Source organism: Capricornis sumatraensis, chromosome 17 (assembly GCF_032405125.1).
Source record: "Capricornis sumatraensis isolate serow.1 chromosome 17, serow.2, whole genome shotgun sequence".
Classification (NCBI taxonomy): domain Eukaryota; kingdom Metazoa; phylum Chordata; class Mammalia; order Artiodactyla; family Bovidae; genus Capricornis; species Capricornis sumatraensis.
This window is the reverse complement of record NC_091085.1, coordinates 62,227,055-62,252,383: the sequence shown is the minus strand read 5'-3', so window position 1 is coordinate 62,252,383 and position 25,329 is coordinate 62,227,055. Positions and strand designations below refer to the sequence as shown.

The 25,329-nt window shown below is 44.9% G+C and overlaps 1 protein-coding gene across 1 annotated transcript in view; it reads right to left on the bottom strand.

Annotated features, from left to right (window-relative positions):
* Positions 1-14,960: 14,960 nt before the first annotated feature.
* LOC138093935 (acyl-CoA dehydrogenase family member 10) overlaps positions 14,961-25,329 on the bottom strand; it is a 49,265-nt gene continuing 38,896 nt past the window's right edge. Inside the window, exons 14-21 of the mRNA XM_068990118.1 lie at positions 24,331-24,471; positions 23,704-23,841; positions 23,488-23,578; positions 22,401-22,559; positions 21,222-21,394; positions 19,440-19,583; positions 18,371-18,448; positions 14,961-17,775 (exon numbers count right to left, since the gene is read on the bottom strand). Coding sequence (XP_068846219.1) covers positions 17,635-17,775; positions 18,371-18,448; positions 19,440-19,583; positions 21,222-21,394; positions 22,401-22,559; positions 23,488-23,578; positions 23,704-23,841; positions 24,331-24,471 — 1,065 coding nt within the window. The 3' untranslated portion in view covers positions 14,961-17,634. The remainder of the gene's footprint in view (positions 17,776-18,370; positions 18,449-19,439; positions 19,584-21,221; positions 21,395-22,400; positions 22,560-23,487; positions 23,579-23,703; positions 23,842-24,330; positions 24,472-25,329) is intronic.

Sequence of the window (25,329 nt, the reverse complement as noted above, 5' to 3'; positions counted from 1 at the left end):
TCCAGCTAAGTTAAAGTCTGACAGTCCTCAAGAAAAACATTCAGACCCTACAGGATCTCAGAGAACAAGCTGGAGAGTTCTTGGGGTGGCTACAATCTCTCTTTGGGGGATCCTCCTGGTGATGGGAAATTTGGAGTTGGCTAATGCCCCACACCCAAGGGCAGAGAAGCCCCAGCAAGATGGTAGGCACTGCAGCAGCGGCTGCATAGTGCTGGAGACTGTGAGGAGATATCCCACATCCAAGGGCAAAGGAGAAGCCCCAGCTAGATGAGGGCAGACAAACTGAAAACCACAATCACAGAAAACTAACCAATCTGATCACATGGATCACAGCTTTGGTCCTAACTCAATGAAACTATGAGCCATGCCATGTAGGGCCATCCAAGACAGACAGGTCATGGTGTAGAGTTCTGACAAAACGTGGTCCACTGGAGAAGGGAATGGCAAACCATTTCAGTATTCTTGCCTTGAGAACCCCATGAACAGTATGAAAAGGCAAAAAATAGGACATTGAAAGATGAACTCCCAAAGGTCAGCAGGTGCCCAATATGCTACTGGAGATCAGTGGAGAAATAACTCCAGAAACAATGAGGAGATGGAGCTAAAGCAAAAACAACACCCAGCTGTGGATGTGAATGGTGTTGGAAGTAAAGTCCCATGCTGTGAAGAACAATATTGTATAGGAACCTGGAAAGTTAGGTCCATGAATCAAGGTAAATTGGAAGCGGTCAAACAGGAGATGACAAGAGTGAACATTGACATTTTAGGAATCAGTGAACTAAAATGGACTGGAATGGGTGAATTTAACTCAGATAACCATTATATCTACCACTGTGGGCAAGAATCCCTTAGAAGAAATGGAGTAGCCATCATAGTCAACAAAAGAGTCTGAAATGCAGTACTGAGATGCAGTCTCAAAAACGACAGAATGATCTCTGTTCGTTTTCAAACCATTCAGTATCACACTAATCCAAGTCTATGCCCTGACCAATAATGCTGAAAAAGCTAAAGTTGAACAGTTCTATGAAGACCTACCAAACATTCTAGAACTAACACCCAAAAAAGATGTCCTTTTCATTATAGGGGACTGGAATGCAAAAGTAGGAAGTCAAGAAATACCTGGAGTAACAGGCAAATTTGGACTTGGAGTACAGAATGAAGCAAGGCAAAGGCTAACAGAGTTTTGGCAAGAGAACGCACTGGTCATACCAAACACCCTCTTCCAACAACACAAGAGAACTCTACACATGAACATCACCAGATGGTCAATACCGAAATCAGATTGATTATATTCTTTGCAGCCAAAGATGGAGAAGCTCTATACAATCAACAAAAACAAGACTGGGGGCTGACTGTGGCTCAGATCATGAACTCCTTATTGCCAAATTCAGACTTAAATTGAAGACAGTAGGGAAAACCACTAGACCATTCAGGTATGACCTAAATAAAACCCTTTACAATTATACAGTAGAAGTGAGAAATAGATTTAAGGGATTAGATTTGATAGACAGAGTGCCTGAAGAACTATGGATGGAAGTTTGTGATATTGTACAGGAGACAGGGATCAAGACCATCCCAAGAAAACAGAAATGCAAAAAGGCCAAATGGTTGTCTGAGGAGGCCTTACAAAGAGCTATGTAAAGAAGAGAAGTGAAAGTCAAAGGGGGAAAGGAAAGATATACCCATTTGAGTGCAGGGTTCCAAAGAATAGCAAGGAGAGATAAGAAAGCCTTCCTGAGCGATCAGTGCAAAGAAATAGAGGAAAACAATAGTATGGGAAAAACTAGAGATCTCTTCAAGAAAATTAGAGATACCAAGGGAACATTTCATGCAAAGATGGGCACAATAAAGGACAGAAATGGCATGAACCTAACAGAAGCAGAAGATATTAAGAAGAGGTAGCAAGACTACACAAAACTATACAAAAAAGATCTTCATAAGCCAGATAATCACGATGGTGTGATCACTATGAACAAAGCTAGTGGAGGTGATGGATTTTCAGTTGAGCTATTTCAAATGCTAAAAGATGATGTTGCAGAAGTCCTGCACTCAATTTGCCAGCAAATTTAGAAAACTCAGCAGTGGCTGCAGGACTGGAAAAGGTCAGTTTTCATTCCAGTCCCAAAGAAAGGCAATGCCAAAGAATGCTCAAACTACTGCACAATTGCACTCATCTCACACACTAGTAAAGTAATTCTCAAAATTCTCCAAGCCAGGCTTCAACAGCATGTGAACCATGAACTTCCAGATGTTCAAGCGGAATTTAGAAAAGGCAGAGGAACCAGAGATCTAATTGCCAACATCCACAGGATCATCAAAAAAGTAAGAGAGTTCCAGAAAAACATCTGCTTTATAGACTACACCAAAGCCTTTGATTGTGTGGATCACAACAAACTGTGGAAAATTCTTCAAGAGACTGGTATACCAGACCACCTGACCTGCCTCTTGAGAAATCTGTATGCAGGTCAGGAAGCAACAATTAGAACTGGACATGAAACAACAGACTTGTTCCAAATCGAGAAAGGAGTATGTCAAGGCTGTATATTGTCATCCTGCTTATTTAACTTATATGCAGAGTACATCATGAGAAACGCTGGGCTACATGAAACACAAGCTGGAATCAAGATTGCTGGGAGAAATATCAATAACCTCAGATATGCAGACACACCACCCTTATAGCAGAAAGTGAAGAAGAACTAAAGAGCCTCTTGATGAAAGTGAAAGAGGAGAGTGAAAAAGTTAGCTTAAAACTCAACATCTGGAAAACTAAGATCGTGGCATCTGGTCCCATCACTTCATGGCAAATAGATAGGGAAACAATGCAAACAGTGACAGGCTTTATTTTTTGGTCTCTAAAATCACTTCAGATGGTAACTGCAGCCATGAAATTAAAAGACACTTGCTCCTTGGAAGAAAAGTTATGACCAACCTAGATAGCATATTCAAAAGCAGAGACATTACTTTGCCAACAGTAGTCATGTATGGATGTGAGAGTTGGACCATAAAGAAAGGCGAACACTGAAGAATTGATGCTTTTTAACTGTGGTGTTGGAGAAGACACTTGAGAGTCCCTTGGACTGCAAGGAGATCCAACCAGTCCATCCTAAAGGAGATCAGTCCTGAATATTTATTGGAAGGACTGGTGCTGAAGCTGAAACTCCAATACTTTGGCCACCTGATGCAAAGTGCTGAGTCATTTGAAAAAACCCTGATGCTGGGAAAGATTGAAAGTGGGAGGAGAAGGGGATGACAGAGGATGAGATGGTTGGATGGTATCACCAACTCAATGGACATGAGCTTGAGTAAACTCCAGGAGTTAGTGATGGACAGGGAGGCCTGGCATGCTGTAGTCCATGGGGTCGCACAGAGCTGGACACAACTGAGCAACTGAACTGAATGCCCCTACTAGTCCTTGTCATCACATATTGATGCTGCTTATGATTGTTCCATATATTATCAATTGTCTACCCCATTTTGTCTCTGTCCAGGTCAACAAGCTACAACATGCAGCGCCAGTTCAACAAGGATATATAAAGCTACAGTGCCCCAGAGAAAATATCACTCACCCTTAGATGAACACTGCTATAAGGACTCTGAGGCCTGAGACTAGCAAGAGGGGGAGGCCCAGTGCCCCTCACTGTCCCTGTTCAGCAGGAAGTAGCCAGAAAGACCTTGACGCCCCTATTCCCAAAGAATTGGGCCTCCCATCTCTTGAGCGGGGAATGTTAGGTAGTTAGAATAGGAAAAAGGATTCCAGAATGGCGGTGGCTAAAAGAAAAGGAAGGCAAAAGCCCATGAAACTAGAACAAACGAAGGTCCAAGGACTGGAGTGGGGACCTCAGGTAAAACAAACAGCACTCCTGGCTAGCCCAATTTACACAGGGTAGGCCCAGAGGGAGGAGAAAAAAACGTATAAAAAGAGAAGCCAAAACTGGGCTGGGGGCCTCTCTTCTCTTCATGTCTTTTGGGTCGGCATGCCCTCATGCCCTCATGCCTCGAGGATGTATTTTCCTTTACTTTCTAAGTAAAACTGAGCTGTAACATGGAGCTGTAACACTAGTCTGTCCGAGGGCTGTAACACTGGTCTGTCACTTCAAATTTTTGCTGTGATGAGACAGACTGAGGGGATTACAAACTCCCCTGACATACCTATTTGTCTGGAATGTTTGTTTCTAGGTTTTAGTTAACAAATCATGCTGTTATGAACAATCCATTCTGGTAGACATTAACACACACTTCTGTAGGATTTACACATAGGAATTGCTAGGTACATAAAACTGATGGCTTCTCTGATTATTCCTGAAGATAGATTCCTAGCAGTTAAATTAATGGATCATAAGTTCTAAGCTTGGAAGAGGATTCAGGACCTCTGTGAATTTACTCTGTAATCAGCAAGATAGCCTTTAGTCTAGTTTAATTCTTTTTTTAAATTTTAATTTACTTTTAATTGGGAGGATAATTGCTTTACAATGTTGTGTGGGTTTCTGCCATACAATGACATGAATCAGCTGTTAAGTATACATATATCCTCTTGAGCTCCCCCACCCCCACAAGTTTAATTCTTCTACAGTGTAAACTAGCTACACTTTGTTCAGTGTGGGAACAAACTATAGAATCAGTAAGCAGTATCCTTATTTTTTTCCTAAAGTTCATATGGAATTGTGTTTCTTTCATGCAGTCTAATGCCTTCCAATTCATATGGGTTTGTGTAGTGATTATGGCTGACTGACTGGAAAGCTTAGAACTGTTGAATCTCATTGTACAGAAACATCAATTAACCATGATCAAATTAATAAAGACATTGATTCAGTGTGCTTTATTTGAGGATTCACTTTCCAGAGCTTAAATTCAGTCAATTGAATGTTTTAATATACGTGCTTCTATGTTGTTTTCACTTTAGCAAATGTGAAATGTGTTTGTTCATTCACCTGTTTTGTGTCCTTCCTTGAATGCAGGGCTGAATCCTAATCAATGCCTAAAATCTTGCCTTGGCTGTGGTGGATATTCAGTAACTGTGTATTGGAATAGTGTTCGATTAACACATTATTTTGGCTTCCCCAGTGGCTCAGCAGTAGAGAATCTGCCTGCAATGCAGGAAACACAGGAGATTTGAGTTTGTTCCCTGGGTTGGGATGATCCCCTAGAGGAAGAAATGGCAACCCACTCCAGTATTCTTGCCTGGAGAATCCTATGGACAGGGGAGCCTGATGTATTATAGTCCAGTTCAGTTCACTCAGTTGTGTCTGACTCTTTGTGACCCCATGGACGGTAGCATGCCAGGCTTCCTTGACCATCACCAACTCCCAGAGCTTACTCAAACTCATGTTCATCAAGTCAATGATGCCATCCAACTATCTCATTCTCTGTCATCCCCTTCTCCTCCCACCTTCAATCTTTCCCAGCATCAGGGTCTTTTCCAGTGAGTCAATTCTTCACATCAGGTGGCCAAAGTATTGGAGTTTCAGCTTCAGCACCAGTCCTTCCAATGAATATTCAGAGTTGATTTCCTTTAGGATGGACTGGTTGGATCTCCTTGCAGTCCAAGGGACTCTCAAGAGTCTTCTCCAACACCACACTTCAAAAGCATCAATTCTTTGGTGTTCAGCTTTCTTTATAGTCCAACTCTCACATCCATACATGACTACTGGAAAAACCATAGCTTTGACTAGATGGACCTTTGTTGGCAAAGTAATGTCTCTGCTTTTGAATATGCTATCTAGGTTGGTCATAACTTTTTTTCCAAGGAGCAAGTGTCTTTTAATTTCATGGCTGCAGTCACCATCTGCAGTGATTTTGGAGCCTCCCAAAATAAAGTCTGTCACTGTTTGCATTGTTTCCCCATCTATTTGCCATGAAGTGATGGGACTAAAACCATGATCTTAGTTTTTTAAACACTGAGTTTTAAGCCAGCTTTTTCACTCTTCTCTTTCACTTTTATCAAGAGGCTCTTTAGTTCCTCTTCATTTTCTGCCATAAGGGTGATGTCATCTGCATATCTGAGGTTATTAATATTTCTCCCAGCAATCTTGATTCCAGCTTGTGCTTCATCTAGCCTGGCATTTCGCATGATGTACTCTGCATATAAGTTAAATAAGCAGGGTGACAATATTCAGCCTTGATGTACTCCTTTCCTGACTTGGAACCAGTCAGTTTTTCCATGTCCAGTTCTTACTGTGGCTTCTTGATCTGCATAGAGATTTCTCAAGAGGCAGGTCAGGTGGTCTGGTATTCCCATCTCTTGAAGAATTTTCCACAGTTTGTTGTAATCCACACAATCAAAGGCTTTGGTGTAGTCAATAAAGCAGAAGTAGATATATTTTTTAAAATTCTTGTGCTTTTTTGATGATCCAACGGATGTTGGCAGTTTGATCTCTGGTTTCTCTCATGCCATTACATTCCCATGCCATTAAAGTGTACGGGGTCGTAAAGAGTTGGACATGACTGAATGCACATACACTCACCACATTATTTGAAATTGTTGCCATTTTGTATTTTTGCTCTTCCTTAGTATGTTAAGTATATTAATGATTAGGATCATTTTGACTTTACAAAGCACCTTCTCTTCCCCTTAGGAGCTGTGAGGTGACAGGTTATTTTGATTCTTTTTGATTTGGAATAATTATTTCAACATTTAAATGAGCCTCTGTCTGAATGTACTCAAATTTTCATTTCTATCTTTTTAAACTTTCCTGCTCCTGAGAATTTTCAGGCTTATAAGATTGCAGGTAATTAATAATCTCCATCGCTGCATCCCAGATAGACATGGGAGTTGCCAGAAAGGAAGGAGAAACAAGTCTAAATAAAATAACGCTTAGCAGTGAGATAACATGTTATACCAGAAAGCCTTTGCAGACATTACCTAATCGATTTTCCAGCACATTGGAAAAGTAGGAAATGGGTTTTTATTATATTTTAATGGCTGAGAAAGTGAGATATGCTTTTAATCTCTTAACTTCCTGAGAAGTGGACATTCACAACTTTGTTTAAAATCATAAAGACATTTTTTGCAGCCAGGTTTACATGATAGATTTCTGTCTTTTTAAGCTTAATCTTTTAAGAGACTCATCCCTTGACCTTCCATTTTTCTGAGATGCAGGCAGCTGAGTCAACTTCAAAGCTTATTGATTTCATTTTCACAAAGCCAACACACTAGGCAGTTTCCAGAAGCAGTAAGCTCCTTTTGCTCCTTCACCATCCTTGGAGAAACAAGAGACTAGAACAGATGCCAACTCAGAACACAAAGGAACATCTAATTCCCCCTGAAGGATGGTCTGATGGTGGGTAGAGTTAGTTTGGCCCATGTGTTTGAAGGCCAGATTGCTTACATGAATTGCTTATGTTCACCCAGTTAGGAAAGGAGTCGAGTGATAGGTGATCCCTTTCCCAATATTTTTTGGTTCTTAACCTTTTTTCCTTCAAGACATATGTTTATTTTGCCCAGAAGTCTAGCTCTAATACCTTTTCTCTTCTAGTCAAGAAAATATAGTGAGTAAATATTTTTAATTTTGTTACTATTTAAATTTTTTGAAGAAATGATATATTTACTTCATTACTTTATTAGTAATAACAAACGATTTGCAACATATCTCACAACTAATTATGACCAAATGATATGTTCATAGTTACAACTTTACATAAGATTTTAATTTTTTTCAAAATAGTAAGTAGACATTGTTATATTTTTCAGTATATTTGATTTCTTCAACAAAAACAAACAAACCCAACAGTCTTCCTCTCACTTGCTTACATCAGGTATAATTCTTTTTATTTTTTTCACTGTTGATTTTCTTTAAGTCTTTTTTTTTCTATTGTGAGCCAAGCCCTTTCTGAATCCTAGAGAAGTGGCAAGAGGTGAGCCACCCTTACATTGAATAGCCTGCAATCAAGCACAAGTGATTGTTTTGAGGAAATAACTTGTACGGGGAAAATCACTTAACCTCTCCAAAGTTCAGTTTCCTCATCTAAATAGTGGATTAATAATGCCTGCTTAACAGGTATCATTATGAGGACTTAAGGAAATAATTCACATGATAGCACTTATTACTGGCACAAGGTAGGCACTCAGAGACTACTTATTCAGTTTACTTCTGGAGAACCATGCAAGACACTATCATTAGATTATTAAATTATAATATGAAGGCTATTTTAAAAATAAGAATTGAGAGACATAAGCGAGAACTGAGAGCTAGAATTTATTAGGAAAGGATCTGTGGAGGATGTGAGGTTTAAAGAGGCTGAGCTTAAACGATGAAGCTGTAGGTATTATCAGGGTAAGGAATGGATTGGCTCTGATTTGGAGAAAGAGTTTGGACTCCCTACTTAAGTCTCATCAGCTTTTTATGCCAACATTGTATCTGCATTGATTCCTGAGTGACTTCGCAGAAAATAATTCTGTACTCTGTGGTAAAACCCTGAGCTAATCCTTGTTAGTATTACTGCTATTTTCATGGCAACCATCAGATGATAATCTTAGTGAGGCAAGATGTGAGAAGTATTTTCATCAACAAATACCCAAATTTACTGGTGGAATGTCCCATGGGAGATAACCTTATCACTTAGCTGCTGTCCCCCAAATCTAAACCCTGCTCTTCTACATTTCTGTGTTTGAACATTTAGTAGGAGATATTTTTAAGAAAAAAAAATCTTGCCATGGATTTTCTCCCATAATGGAATATCATTACACTTGAATTCTGTTTGAATAGTTTTTGGAAAATGGACATAAGTGATAAGATAAATCTGAGAGGTGGGAAAGGCTTTATATTTCATTTATAAATATTTCTGTGACTATTGATAAAGTTTTATAACTACTGGTAATTAGGTATGAAGGTAAAATTGACTTGATCATCTTTTATTGATTTTACTGAAAGATTTAAAACTAAAATTCTTAATATTTAAATATAAAAATTTCTTGTTGAAAACTGAACTCACTCTGTAATATGGGGGATTTTATAGAATTTATTTTGTTTTCTGTGACATTTAAGGAATATGTTATAGAGATTTCATGTGGGTACAAGGGGAAAAAGGAGAAGTCTGGGATAATTCCTTTGTGTAGGGCTAAAACTCCTAAGAATGGAGTTCCCATGGGCTTCCCTGGTGGCTCAGAGGTTAAAGCGTCTGCCTGCAATGTGGGAGACCCAGGTTCAATCCCTGGGTCGGGAAGATCCCCTGGAGAAGGAAATGGCAACCCATTCCAGTACTCTTGCCTGGAGAATCCCATGGAGGGAGGAGCCTGGTAGGCTACAGTCCATGGGGTCCCAAAGAGTCAGACACAACTGAGCAACAAACTACTAAAGAAGGGAAGAGGCAGGAGAAACATGTTTGGGTGGAGGTCCTAGAACCAAGAGTTCTGCTTTTGTATGTGTTGAGTTTGAGATGCACAGCAACTATCCACCTGGACGTGTTGAGTAGGCAGTTGGAGGAGCCAGAAGTCAGAGCTGGAGATAAATTACAAAAGTGGTATGAAAGCATTCAGGAAGAAGTGCCCACTGGAGACCTGGTTGTTGCTGGTAAACCTACCCAAAGTAGTTATGAGGAGTCTTTTCCCATGGGTGTGGTTGTAGAGTGGCATTTTCATTGGCTTTTGGGTCAGACCTGTATTTGAATACTAGCTCTATCATTTACTAATTAAGTGACCTCAACCATGTGAATTAATCTCATTTAGCTTCACTTTCTTCACCTATAAAACAGGTTAACAGGACATATTCCATAGCATTGCTAAGATAAAATGAAATAATGTATGTTTCTTAGAGCAGTGGTTGGATGTGATAAGTGCTTAAAAAATATTATCTTCTTTTTCTTCAGATTTAGTTTGTTGCATTCAATCCAAACTAACAAAACATGAGCTTCTCTTCCAAAATAAAATAAACCTGAATTTAAAGTCTACTCTCACATTTACTTTTGGGGGTGCCTACTTAATGATAAGCTCCAAAAAGGATTTGATTCAAATCTATTTCCTATCAATCAATAATGACCTCATAAAATAAAGGATTTTTGTGCAGATCCTCTGCAACTTGGCCTCAGGGAGGGCTGTCATTCTCTCCATCAACCTCTGGGCCAAATTTTCCTGGCTCTTTAAGACCAACCTGCCTTCTTTTTCCATTTAATCCTTTGGGCTTTCTCTGCCAATGACTTGAACATCAGATCTTCAATCCAGTTGATCTTTGAGGTTATTAGAGCTATGATAGCGATGGAGACAACAAAGCAGCAGAACAGTGAGCACGCACAGTACGTAACTGTGCACCAGATGCTCCTCACTACTTTTACTTAGGTTAGTTTATTTCACCTCCACAACAGGCTTTTGAGGTAGCCACCACTTTATCTCCATTTTACAAGCGAGGAAACTAAGGCAGAAAGAGTTGTGTAGTTTTGCCTCAGGTTATACAATGCAGTAACTGGGAGAGAAGAAAGACTGCTCTTTTCAGAGGTTGAGTTTGGAAGACAGTTTTCCCACAAGAACACAGTCTTTTTTCATCTCTGTATCCTCAATTAAAAGTATAGAAAGCAAATGTTCCATCCATGTTGGAGTTAGTGCAAAGTGCCAGCCCATCAACACAGAGGATTGTGTCATTCTGTTTAATTTCTTTTTTTTAAAAAAAAAAAAGGAAGGGGGAGACCAAGTGAATCAAAAGCTCTGATTGTGAATACAGTATACTGGCAACATCTGGGGCCTGTTTTATTTTGAGTCCTCATAGGACATTTAGAAATAAAAATTTTAAAATCTATTCTGACTTCTGAAATATTTTTTATTTAACTAGCAGTAGGGATCTGACATTGAATAATGACCCTCCTCCAGCAACAAAAGCAGATTAACATTTGTCCTTTTTTTTCTATTAAAAGCCTGTGCTGCCAGATTTGCTGGTCTTTGATGCTGAAGGATTACTGTTTGTGACATGATTAAAAGATGATAATAAAACTAGTATTGTGCTCTAATTTTAAAGTTAGTTCAAATAAAATTAGACATGATCCCTAAGGGCAGTTTTTCACAGATCCATATAAACAGGCATTCCGTTCCGTTAATAATAAACATTGTTAGTGGCATCAGACTTTCCTCATTCCAGGGGATGAGTTTTTAGCATATCTGAAAGTCATCCACTCTGTGGCTTTTTGTCTAAAAGAAGAAAAACAGTATTAAAATGGAAAGAAACTGAAAATGGGAGCCAGGCATCAACCAGCTGTGTGATCTTAGACAGGACCTTACTTTCACTCATTCAAATTACAGGCCTATACGAGGTCACGCTTGGGTTCCCACCGGTGTGCACAGTTGTGTGTATCAGTTTAGCACACATGTTGGGTCATAGGTTCTTTTACTCTGGTTTGTTCGTCTGTGGCGCTCACCCTGGCCCTGTAGTTTTAGGGGCCCTTCTTCCCCAGGCCCATCCAACTATCTCTGCTTAAGGAAATCTTTCCTACCAAGATTCAGCCCAAACCCCATCTTCTGAGGAAGTCTTCAATAATCACACTAGCTTCTCTTGGCTGCTTTCACCAGTTTTCAGTTCAAGGTCAACCATACACTGCAGCCCAAGATTAACTGCATGTGCTGAAACCCTAATATATTTGTGACTCCATGTGGCTCAGTCTGTCCAAGACATTAAGTACAATTTAACTTTCAACCTAGATTTCTCCCTGATAATATGTGTTGACTCTTTTCTTTCTTCCACTTTACTTTCAATATGTTTTCTTGCACTTCTGTAAGTCTTTGTTCTGATATTTTTGTTATCTTTGTCTCTAGGTCCAACTTTATTACTCTCCATTGCCCCTTGTCTGTGTGGACACACTGCCAGGAATGAAACTGACAAAAGCAAAGTATCCTTAGAGGGAAGAGGAATGAAGCAGGGAGAGGATCTAAGCAAGCAAAATGTAAGGATGCTACCGAAGGAAGAGATGTGAACACTTTGACGTGAATAAATATTATCCTCCCACCATGCCGAGATCATTGAGAGAAACTCCGAACTGGGTAAGAAACAGTCATTCACTTCCTCTAAGAAGTTACACAAAGTCTTAGCTTTGAAATATTCCAAAGCATTTTATTGTTAGGGCCCAACAGTGTCTTTTCAGGTTGGAAAAAATCTAGTTCCACCTGTTCTCTAAAAACAGTGGTAACTGAGATGTCCTTCAGGGTCACTGAATGGTGAGATTTTAGATATTTGGTCGTATAGTCCCAATGCTGGGACACTGACACTATCAAATGGAGGGAGTTTTCTGTTTTGCAAACTGTATGGGGGGAGGGGAGTAATTCAGAGCAATAGTTAAACAAGAAGACATTCTCTCTCAGGAGCCAAAGGACAAACAGTGGCCCAGCCTGGGCATAGGCTGCCCTCTTTATTCTTGTACGTGCACACATGCACACACACGTACACACACACTCTGATGACAGGCCACCAGCACTCCATGCCCTACCTTCAGCCCTAATGCAGATGTTCCCACAGGGGCTGCCCCCTAGGCAGTAAGGAGGTATCCCCAAGATTCCCCAGCTTTGGAAACAGACTCACATACTTTATTCATGGCAGGACATGTTCTCGTTGGCTGCCTGGGGCTGCTTTTTCTTCTTCCTCCTCCCCCAGGTGAGGCAGCCAGCACCTCAGGAAGCCTCTCAGAGATGGTAAAAATCCATGCCTCTGAGTGGAAAGAGCTCTGCAGTCTTGTGATTTAGGTTTGAATTCACTGACTAGCTGTGTGATCTTAGGCAAGTCATTAAACCTCTTTGAACCCCAGTCTCCTCACCTCTAAAATGGGCAGAAAAAATTATTTGCCAGTTGTTGAGATGTGCAGTTCTTGGCACCTGGTAGGTACTAAAAGTGCTGTGCTAAGTCGAGTCAGTCATGTCCAACTCTACGACTCTATGGACTGTACCCCACCAGACTTCTCTGCCCATGGCATTTCCCAGGCAAGAATACTGGAATGGGTTGCCGTGCCCTCCTCCAGGGGATTTTCCCAACCCAGGGATTGAACTCCCATCTCTTGCGTCTCCTGCATTGGGAGGCATGTTTTTTACCACTAGCATTAGCCCATACCTAGTAGCTATTACTGTATCCACATGATGAAGTTAGGGGAGTCTAGCCATTCTCCTCACTCTGCTTCTCCAGATGGGGTCCCCAAGCAAACAGCAGTAACTGTTAGCACATTAGGAAGACAGGTCTGCTGAGTCACACTTGGCACTAAACCAGATCCCCAGGTTCACTCCTCTGCACGTTAGCCTGTGGGAGAGCTACAGCTGTGGCTGGTCCAGCCGTGCTTAGTCGTGTGGGACCCCCACAGGCCTGTATCTCAAGTTGAGATAGCCTCCTCTTTAGACCCCTCCAGAATCCAGCCACATGACACACTGGCATGTACTACAGGCTTCATGTTTAATCTTCATGAGTCAGCTCATTTTACCTTCAAACAGTCCTAGGAAGGATTGCTGTTCTCTCCCATTTTCCAAATGGGAAAACCAACTCTATGAGATGAAAATATCTTCTCTGTCATCACCCAGCTCATCTGTCACAGGCAGGGTTGAAACCCAGGGTCACTTGAATCCAGAAGCATAACTGACAATGAGCCTCTCCCTGACTAGACTCTTGCTACGCTTCTCTAAGCACTCTTGCTGACTGGGCCGACAGAAACTATAGACTCTCAGTATGAATGATGTGGTCCACCCCCACCACATCTGAAGACCCTGAACAGACACTAATAGTTTCTAGCAGCTCAAGGCCACATCCCTAGGATGGCTGGAGCCTGGCGAATGTGCCTGCCTGAGGAAACTCAAGGCTCCCAGAAGTTATTGCCAGTTTATTCCAGCCAGTGTTTCAAGATAGGACCCTGCCTTCCTTTCTCTGTGGGAGGCTAGGAGCCTAGCTTCTTTAAGTGCCAGTTAGCAAACCCAGATAAATTTCATGTGGACTGGTGCCCTCCACCTTCCCACTTTCTGTTGATTTAGCAGGAATTTCCCTGTGTAAACCCTGCCATTGACCCTCCCTGCTTTCATTCTCTCCCTAAGATGCCCCCTGTACAAATGGAAGCTGAGGTCAGTTCATGCTGGGCCCTCATTCTTACTGCAGTAGAGTATAACTAATTAATATTTGTCCTTAACACTTTAGTGTCTATGTTTTTCTGTGACAGCTCTTTACCGCTAGGTTATCTATCTAATACCGATAAAAATTCCCTGAAGTCATTTATCTATTCAGCCATCTTGATTAAAAGAACTCTGCTCCCAGAGTATTTGTCCAATAGATGGTCACAGGTTTGGACCCCTGGTTGCTGGAGCCTGGGACTCTCCCGTCTTTCTGCTGTGATGCTTACATGCATTGGCAAGTTCAACGATGGCGAGAGGGCTGTAGCCTCGTGGCACCATGGAGGGCAGCATAAATACTGATCCAGAGATCCCAGAGATGCTCAACCAAAGCTTCAGCTCTGGGCTTGCCCCTCTGTTTCCCTGTGACTATGGAGAGGCCAACAGCAGCACAGCCCTGGCCTCCCAGATGAACACTGGGGACTCTGGAATGGGAATGCTGGCAGAGAATGCAGGAGCCTATTCTTTCAACATCACTTCCAGTGACATTCCCCTAAAGGGGCCCCAACCAGAGGAGTTCTCTGGAATCCAGTCTCTTTCTTACAGCCTTTCTAGGATTATTCTGGAATTATCTGATAGTATATGAAATCAGGGCTGGGAGGAACACGGGCAGCTGTGGATGCCAGGACCACACGTAACTGCAGGGAGCATGAGGTGGGGGAGAACGGGACGAGAGGGCTAAACACCCCATCACAGCTGGCATTCTAGATGGAACCCTGAGCCCTGAAACTGTCATGGGGCCACGGGGGAGGGCTCAGTCCAATGGGAATCTAGCCTCTGATGCCAAGAGATGAGCAGAGGAATTGTGTGTTCAATTGCTTTGAGACAGAAAGTCAATGTGAGAAAAAATCATTGTATGTTATGACGACATTTTTTTCCCATACCCAAGACAGGCTAATAAGAAGGCAGACCCAGCCACATAGAGACGGTGGCAAGAGATTAAGTGTGCCACAAATAAAGCTGGTCAGGCACCCTCGTCACCCGCCAAGCTTGTTCATGCCCAAGCATGCATCTACAACCATACACAGACTCCTACTCCAGAGAAGCAGAATGCTGTCACGGCACCACGTTAGTTAGCACATTCGGCCAACCAGAAATGCCAACTGTTTGCTGAAGGTAGGGGAAAAAAGAGAGAGAAAGACAAGGTTAAATTTCCTTTATTCTTCAGATTTTTTGCTCATAACTCATTAAAACCCCTGCCCCTCATCCTCCACCTTTCCTTCTTTTTTTTTTTCTTTTTTAATTTTAACTTTGTGGGTGGTTTTTTTGCACCCCTCTGCAGCAATATGGAATTTCGAACCAGCTCTAATCTTCCCTTATTCCTTCTTTATCCTGGTGAACTTTGGAGAGCAGAGGCAGCTTTTAAAAACTCAAATCAAAGTGTCACATTAAGACCTAAACTTACTGTTTTGTCAAGTTTAGAATCAACACCAAACTCCCACCAAAGGCCCCGAGGTCTCAGATGGCCCAGCACCTTCTACCTTCTGGTATTCAACACCCAGACACACTGGGCTGCCCTGCAGGGCCTCTGCATCTGCTGTTCCTTCTTCTGAAGCACCCTTGCCCATTCTTATCATGCAGGTCTTGCTCAAATGCCTCCTCTGGAATGAGTTCTCCCTTTCTGAGCCCCCAGCTCCCACCCTCTAGCAGTGCCTATTAGAGCACCCACATCACCCACCACCATCTCAGATACTCGCCACCATCCCCTACTTGAGAGAACACCCACCTGGGGCAGTTACAACCACATGCCTTCAGGGCACCAGGGGGTCAAGGGGCCAAGGGCCCCCTGGTGTCAGCAACTGGGCCAGTTTGTTCTCCTGCACATTCCCCAGGGCCTAGACTAGTGCCCAGCTAAGAGGAAGGGTATACTTGACAGTGGTGAGTGGAATTATTTCACAGGATGGGAGATCCTGGATGAGGGGCTGCTGGTGGCTGCATCTCTGTGAGTCACATCCTTTAAGCACGCTCACTGTCCCACCCAGGGCTTCCCCTTTCCCCACAGAACCTGAGGGAGATGTGCAGTCGCCCCACAGTTTCTATTTTCATCCCTGCAGCTGCACTAGTTAACAAGCAAGGTTAACTTCTGAGGCCATGAGAGAAACCTGAGGGTCACGTGACACACGTGCCAGAGCACTTCCTTTTTCAAACCCCTCCTTACTAAGACTCAAAGCAAGAATTCAGGCTGCTAGAACTCTGCCACAGTTTTCAAAAGGTTGTTTGGCAGTGCGGCTGGTGTTGTGATAGCAGTTCATTGTGGGGGAGGAGTTGAATTTAACTATCTTTGTGAGCAACAAGCAGTAGAGGAGGGCCTGCCTCCCCAGACCACTAAGGCAAGGACATCTGAGAAGCATTTTCACAAGCCCCCCATGCCTCCCCGGTACCCTGAAGGCATGAGGTTGTAACTGCAGCAGGTGGGTGTTCTCTCTGGTAAAGCAGTTCCTTGAGGGGGCCAGGTCTGCAAGGCAGCAGACAGTGAAGAGTGATCCCTGCCCATGTGGTCTGACCTGAAATGGGCAGCTGTTGGCCACATCATCCCAGATCACGAGATTAGCAGATCAGGCCCTAAGAGCCAATGGCTTATCTCCACCCACTGCCTGGGCTCATGGGCACCCATTCCTTCAACTCAGACCTCAAGTGAGCAAGCATGTCCACTTTTCTCTGTGGGAAAAGTACTGCTCTCTGGATTGTAATGGCATATTGCCCACCACCTCCTCTCCCCACAAATATTCTGACTACAGAGCAGATGGAGGATGGCCCTCACACACCAGAACGCCATGGTCTTTTGCTGACCTTTAGATGAGTAGCACTGAGGTGGCTGATTTGGGACCTACTGTGGGTCACTGCATCTTTGCCCTCCATGCGTACAGGTAGGCTGATGCACTGGGCAGGATCTTGTGTAAACTCAAATATGCGGAGGCAACTGACATTACTGAAACAGGGGTTGAAGTGATAGCCTTCATTCTCCATTCTTTTTATACAATATAGAGAATTCATGATGTCTCTGAAGTATGCACTCTTATTCTTTCATGTTTCCAAAGTTTCTTTCTAAATTAACATTTCAGTGTTCTGTGTTTTGGATATTCAAAGAAAGAAAATTAGACGGCAGTGGCTTCATGATTTGGGTTACATTCCTTTTTCCCAGGAGTTCTACCCCAGGTTTGTAGGCTGCAGCCATCAGCTGGGAGAAGCGGTGGGGAGGGACAGAGCAGCAGGCCCTGTATTGGGAGCAACCACAGGCCCAGTAGGTCTCCTAATACTCATGCAGATGCCCACAGCCTTTGCACACCACAGCCAGAGAGAAGGGGCCCAGCTGCCCATCCAGCTCCTGGCCTAAAGACCAGCTCTTCAGGCTCTGTGCCAAAACCCACTCAGCTCTTGGCTACTCCTCTTCCTCCTTGCCTGAAACAGGCAACTCCAGGCTTCTTACAGAAGTGTGTTCTGTGAGGATCCACCAAGGCTGAGTTCACAAGGGTCCCAGGACAGAGCTGCCAGGCAGGGTGCATGGAGCGCACACACCAGGCCTTTCAAAGCACGTCATTTAAACATTTGGGCACAACAAGCCTGGTGGGGATGATCTGGCTCCTGCAGGTCTAACTGCGGTGCTTCAGCTCCATCTTGGCCACTGCTGCTCGGTGCACCTCATCAGGGCCATCAGCAAAGCGCAGGGCTCGGGCCCCAGTGAAGAACTGAGCCAGTGGGTGGTCGCTGCTCAGCCCTGCTGCTCCAAAGGCCTGGCAGACACAGGGCAAGAGGGGAGGAAGCCCTGGGTGAGCCCTCATCCCTGAGAGCCCCACGAACAAGTGCCTGCTCCTAAGATGTGAGGACAGCTCAGAACAGCCACACTGCAAGGCTGTCCCCTGACACCTGTGTGACAACAGCATTCTGGAAGACTCCAAATGGGGCCTCACTAGCCATCCCAGGGACACCAGGTTCCCCAGGTCTGCTCTGCTAGGTGACTTCTGCTGTTGGGAAGTCCCTCTCTAGGGGCCATGGATTGAGATTTGGGAAGGAGGCATCTCTATGTGGTTAGAAGGCTGGGCCTGGTGTAAGAAGGACCTAGGTTCCCCAAAATCTGAGCTCAGCTCCTTGCAAGCTGAGTGACCTTAGACAAATCACTTTCCTGTGCTTCTGCTTCCACGTATTCAAAATGGAAGCAGAAATAGGACCCCTCATAGGGTTGTTCTGAGGAGGAAAAGGACAGTCATGTATGGGGGTTGTGCAACAAAGGGCTGTTATTAGTTTATAGGAGGTTGGGCAGCTAAAGGAGAGAAATTCTGAATCTTGTGAATGATTCAGAAGAACCAGCGATCCATCATCTGTGCTCACCTGAATAGCACGATCAATCACTCGGGAAGCCATGGATGGGGCTACCATTTTAATCATGGCAATATCCAGAGCTGCAGCCTACAAGGAAGAGGAACTACGGTGAGGAGGGCAAGACCCCAGGGTGGAATGCGTGGAAGACTGATCAGTTTCACAGGGAGGAGTAGAAACAGCAGCTCCGAACAGAGATCTGAGCTCCTGCTGGACCACAGCCTTGCCTGGTGCATGGATCCTACCCAGCACCAATGGGTGGAGAGGCAGGGTGGGTGACAAGGAAAGTGGCTTAGGATGCTGTGTGGTGTGGGAAGCTGCCTTGTCAAGGAAAGACAAGGGGCATCTTCCTAGGTGACAGGCAGCATCACCGCACACTCAATGCAGAGTGGGGACTGGCCTGAGCCTCATCTGGGGTCATGACCAGCTGTTTCCAAAGGAAAGGTGGCATGAGGCCAGCCAGGACTCAGCGGAATTGAAGTACAAGCATCTTCCCTGAGTTTGGGATTTCAATCAAAGCCCCTGAGAGCCCTCATACCTGGCACTAGATGACCAAGAAACCAGGAACTTGAGCCTGGGTCACCCCCTGCTACCGAGGCCTCTCAGCTAAGGGTTAGGGACTCAGTAGAGAGATGGAGAAGGCAGGGATTGACATGGCATCATGCCTGGTGTTAGGAGGCACTCAGAAAGAGCCATTTAAGGAATAATGTCACGTTGAAAATAAAGCTTTTCTGGTTAACTCCCTGGCTTATTCTCAGTTTGCCTGACGCCTGGAAGACCAGGCAGGTCTGTAGCTCAGGCCGGGGCCATATGGCCCTGTCAGGCCTGCTGACAGACGGTCACTGGGTCAGTAAAACAGAAAGGTCAGCCCTCTTTATTGTACCTTTTCTGTTTTTCAGAAGCTGCCCAGGCAGTTCCAAGGAGAATTGAAGCAAAGTTATTTATGTCAAGGAGCCAAGTGTTTTCTCTGTAGTTTGCTGAGTGGGGAGGGAAGAGTCAGCATCTATTAATAGACTTCCGGGCTGGCATCCCTCACCGTGTCCTCTGGACCTGTCCTCTGTGAGGTCCCTCGGCCTCCTACCTTATTTCCCGCCACATCCATGACGTGGGCAGCTTTCAGCACCAGCAGCCGGGCCTGCTCGATCTCCACGCGGGATAGGGCAATGTCTGCCAGGACCGTGCCTTGCTCTATCAGGGGCTTCCCAAAGGCCACGCGGGACTTCGCCTGTGGACACAGGAGACAGGATGGGAGGCATGGATGGTGCTCTGCAGAGGAGAGGGTGGAAGCACAGGAGAGGGCGGGGGCGTGGGGGAAGCTAGACAATGTGGTGGCTGCACAAATTATCTCCAGGAACCCCTTTACTCCAGCCCTTCTGCCCCATCTGGGCAGCCCTGGCCTCCAAGCAGGACAGAGCTTGGTCTGAGTTGCCTGTGGCCCAGGGCTACTCTGGTAACCAGGCAGTGACTGTGGGCGCCTCACACAGGCCAGCAGGGCGCCCTCTGCTGACAGCAGGGCCTGCTTCACATCCTGAGGAACTCTCAGGGGCAAAGTCTGGGTGCCAGAGCCCTCTTGTGGACAACTGTTATTGCAATGGGGATTCTAGAATCTGAAAACTACAATCAGAAGAACTTAAGGGATCTTTTCTCTGCCCCACTTTTTAACTAAAAACAGATAATGATACCAATTATATTACTAATGGCAGAAAAGCATACATTTTCAGAACAAAAAAAAAAAAGAAAAACCACAACACAAACAACATGGTATTCCATCATCTAGTCACACTTTAAAATTTGGATACTTCTCCGAATGCATAAACATACATATGTATTTTTTTAACAAAAAAATGGAATCATATCCTTTATAATGCTTTTGTAGCCTGCTTTTTTTTCATTAAGGGTTATCTCTTTACATATATTAAGAAACAGATTTCTACAGCATTGCTTTGGAATTTCACTGCATGTCCATAACCAGGGTTATCTGACCAAGCTCTACTTGTTAGCCTCACAGGTTGTTTCAAAGTATTATAATCATGGTTGTGGTGAACCTCCTAGTATCAAATCTAACTACTCCTTATGATCAGGTCCTATGAGTCGGATGGCCATCCTCCTCAATACTTGGCATCTTCTAAGACTTCTGGCATGTACACTTAAGCTGCTCTGCAGGATGAGACTAGGTACTATACCTGAGCCCTTAAAGGGAGCATTTTCTTTAAAATTAAAAAAAAAAAACCTAAAAACAAAAACACAAAACAAAGAAATTGGACATAAAAGGGTGTGAATATCAGATTTGCTCAGTGACCTATGCACACATGACTATCTCTGTTCTTTGGACAGTATCTTGTGAGATATTTTGGGGGGCTCAAAGATTCCTTCAGTTTTCTTTGCAAAATTGGTATCACCGATTTGAATTACCATTGCCAGCAAGAACTTTCATTTCTGTGGACTTGCAACCTTTGAGGGGTCACAGAAGAATAAAGTTTTAAATGTGCTTGGGGAGGAGGATGGTGCAGGGCTGGATGCTAGAACCCCAAGTTCTCTCTATTACCTAATTTTTAAAGATGAACTAATAGAAGAAATGGTCATCAGTAGACCATGACCCTGTGGACTTGGAACCCTGCCCTCTGTTGTCACAGAGCTTGGCCTTTCCCTTCTGGTCACCTTGACAGGGCGAGGCCCATCTGCTCTGGATTTGAAACTTTAGCAAAGTAAAGGAGGCAGAGCAAACACAAGGACACAGCTTCTCGTAAAGAACATCACCTTGCTTCACCTGCCAAGTCTGCTCTCAGGAAACAGGATTTGAAGTCTGAGAGGAAGACAGATGGGTCGTTCTGGTCCAGAGACAGGCACGAAGGGAAGTACTTACTCGGGCCTTCATGAGCGCCAGCGCCCTCTCTGAGCAGCCAATCAGCCGCATGCAGTGATGGATCCTGCCAGGACCCAGTCGGCCCTGGGCGATCTCAAAGCCCCGGCCGGGGCCCAGGATGATGTTCTCTTTGGGCACGCGCACCTGCTCAAACAGGACTTCACCGTGGCCACCTGAAAGACACAAAGGGTACTCCGAGTGATCTGCCTACACATTTTTCTTGGTTATGTTTATCTCATCTGAGGCAATATTCCTGCCCTTGTGTAGTCTTCTAACAGGAACGTGGTTGAACAGTGTAGGAGAACAAAATGGAGCCTATTAAAAATAGAAAATAAGTCACTAATTTACACGATAACAAATGAATAGTTTGGCATTTCTTTTCTAAAACATAACTCTAGGGATTTCCTGGTGGTCTAGTGGTTAAGAATCCACCTGCCAAAACAGGGGACATGGGTTCAACCCCTTATCTGGGAAGATCCCAAATGCCTCGAGACAACTACATCCATGCACCACAACGACTGAGTCTGCACTCTAGAGGCCAAATCACAGCTACTGAAGCCTGTGCACCTAGAGCCTACACTCTACAATAAGAGAAGCCACCAAAATGAGAAGCCCACACACCATGATGAGGAGCAGCCTCTGCTCACCGCCACTGAGGAAAGCCTGAAGGCAACTATGAAGACCAGGTACAACCAAAAATAAAGAAATCTTAAAAAAAAAGAAGTAACTCTAACTTAAACTGGAACTCCCTAGCAGTATTGTGACTCTAACAGTGTATTGACCATATGGGAACTCTGAAGTCAAAACGTGGACAAAATCAGCAGAGAGAAAGAGCCCCTGTGAGAGGACCTCCAAGCTGGGAAATCAGATCTCCACACTGAGGTCTAGAAGAGAAGGTCTGGAGGCCACTTCCTGCCTCCATTCTCTGTGGCCTCCTTACCTCCTAGACTCCTGCTTGTCTTCTATGATTAAAAGAGAAAAACAACAACAACAGATGAATGCCTGTCTGAACCTTGCCTACATGGTTGATACTCATGAACTAAAATGCAGGAGCACGTGGCCTTCCAAATGTCCTCAGACTCATACAGGTGTTATTTTGCACTGGAGCAAGGGTTACCCAAAGCCTTTTCCCCAGACCCAGACCCACACAGAGAAGCGAGCTGTTTTCAAGGGGCCAACCTGGTGCGTCCTCCAGCCCATACACCGTCAGTGGCCGGATGATTTTTATCCCTGGAGTATCCATGGGAACCAAGAGTATGGACTGCTGCTGGTGGCGTGGGGCATGTGGGTCTGTTTTTCCCATAAACACGCAGAGCTGGCAGCGAGGATCCAGGATGCCTGCCAGGAAAGGAGAGAGACAGAACCCCATCATCTGACACCAGGGCCATCAGCTCTCCTTAAACACTCAGTCCTGGCCCAGAGAAGCTGAAGTCAACGAGCAGATGGGACCCTTTAAGATGTCACGTGATCAGATGAGGCCATGCAGCCCTTTGACTAGCAATAAGAACAACTGGTTTCTGCCCCAGTGAGAAAGGAATCCAACATCCTAAGAACAGTTGATTTGTAAAGCACATTGGGTTGAAAATATAATTTGGAGACAAGAGTCTGAAAACTGCTACTTTATCAGTGGCAGCCTATTCTGCTTTGTTCCCACAGGAGGTGGAAACATGCTGGCTTTGGCCACAGGCATCAGAGTCAGGCCAGCCTTGAACTCTGGGTGGTTCCCTACTTGGCAGTAGGGGGGCTAGTACCTTGGGCAGTGACTCAAGTCACTTCTCCATCCTGGTTTCCTTCTCTGTGAAGTGGGGATAATACCACAGACCTTCTGGGGAAGGGTGGAGACTCAGTGAGGGGAGGTCCCCACAGCATGTACCGCGGGCCCTGGAGAATTAAAGCCTAGTGAACGACAGGATTATCACCAGCCCTTCTGCTATACCACAGCTGACCTCAGAAGACGGGGACACCATTGAGGAAGTGACCTCCGGCCTGTCTAAAGCGAGATGCCCACAGCAGAATGAGGAGAGTGGGGAGTGGAGGAGAGATTCCTGGAACTGTCGCATGTGGGGTCACCTGGAGTCCACGTAGAACCTTTGGTTCTCTCAGGGTTTGCTGCCTCTTCTGGGATCAGAGACAGAATTTCTTTTGTGTTAGCTGGAAATGAAGCTAGTCCCTCCCAGTTTCTCAGACAACAGCAGGGCAGAGAAGACATGCTTATCAGGCTAGATCCACATAAACGTGATTGAAAAATGAATTTCAGGCCAAATACCTGTGATCCACCACTTGTGACCATTGATGACGTAGAAGCCATCTTCCTCTCGGATGGAAGACTCAATGTTGGTGGCATCTGAGGAGGCGACCTGAGTGAGAGCACATTCTGATTCGAGCTGGCAAGGGTCCCGAGGTCCCTGATGGCAGAGCCCGATGGGGCTGGGTAAGGGTCTGGCCTGACGAGGAGCGCCTGTGGGTGACTCAAAGTAGGTACCTGGGGCTCAGTCATAGCGAAACAGGAGCGAGCCTTTCCCTCCAGCAATGGAATCAACCAGCGGGCCTTCTGCTCCTCGGTGCCGTATCGAACCAGAAGCTCCATGTTCCCCGTGTCTGGAGCAGAACAGTTAAAGATCTAGAACGAAGAAAAATCGTAAGAGTGACTTTCACTTCCATATTTAAAATTCAAACATCTCAGAAGCATGGACTCTTTCATGTCATAGATCCTCTGACACCGTCAGGAAAGTCCTTCCTCTCCCCAAGGAAATGCAAAGACCCACAACATTCTGAATACAGTACCTCAGAGGCCCCTGAAGCTCAACTTCAGAGCTCCTTGGGGAGAGAAAGTAGATTGGAGCTGTTGGATTGAGGCTCCACAGAAGCCAGCCGCCAGGCTGTGCTCAGCCAGGCCCTAACTTCCTGAGAAGACACCACCCCTGGCTCCTTTCCTGCTCTGGCTCCAGCCACCTGCCTGCAGTGTCTTTACTCCTAAGAAGTCTGAGTGTGCGTCAGAGCTCCCGAGTCCAGTGCTGCTGCAGGGAACCCCGTCAGCCCAGGAGGATGGCTGAACTCTCTGGAGGACAAGCATTTTCTCCCATGCTGAGGAAGACAGTAAAGAAGGTACCTCGGGAGCATACAGAGACGTGCCCATGACCTCACACAAATGTGCGTACTCCACGTTGGTCAGCCCTGCTCCATATTTCTTCTCGGGATCAGTCTCCAGGGGTAGGAAAAGGTTCCAAAGTCCTTCGGCCTTGGCTTTCTCCTGTCATGGCAAAAAGAAATCAAGGATTCACACAGGGTGGCCTTCATTTTATTTTGGCCCATGAAAAATAGTAAGTCCAAATTATCATGCTGGATACAACCCTGCAGATCTGTGGGAGGAGAATGGGAAGTGTCCGGGGACAGCCCATTCCTAACAGGGATGGTGCGATCAGTTCACTTCCCCGTGTCCATATCCCAGATGCCCCACTAGCCCACTTCCATCACTGCTAGCATCACTACTGTCATCACAACACAGCTAGACCTCACATCATGAACACAAGAGAGTGAAGTCCTTTAGTGAGTCTGCAGGGAACCAGCCCAGGAGATCTGGCGGCAGTCTTAGCTGGTTTGAGGATAATATGATGATGATGGGTGATGAGGTACCTAAGGAGATCCCCTGTCCAGCTTTCTTCATGAGGCACAACTTTGTTCCTGGGGAAGTACCCCTAGGTTTCTGAACATAGCTCCTGACAGGGAAACCAGGGAGTCCAGCCTGGGGATCAGGAACCCAGGCCATGAGTCAGACTGCCTGATTCAGACCCTGCCCCACCACACCTGCTGGGAGACCTTGGGCAAGATAGTGGAGCTCCTCATGGCAGTTTCCTCATCCCTGACAGGGGACGTCACCAACCACCCTACCAGTCACAGCTACTGAGTGAGACTAGGAATGGAGGTGACTGACTGGAACAAGGATCTGAATGGGAAGATTATCAGGAGTTCAGGTTAGAGAAGGGGGCTTAAAAATGGATGGGAATCCAGGCAGCTTAGAGAATGGCAGCAGGGCAAACACTCAGCAGTCCTGCTGTTCAGTGAGTGAGTGCTGGCTGTTTTCTCTGTCGAAAACACTTCACTCTTCAGG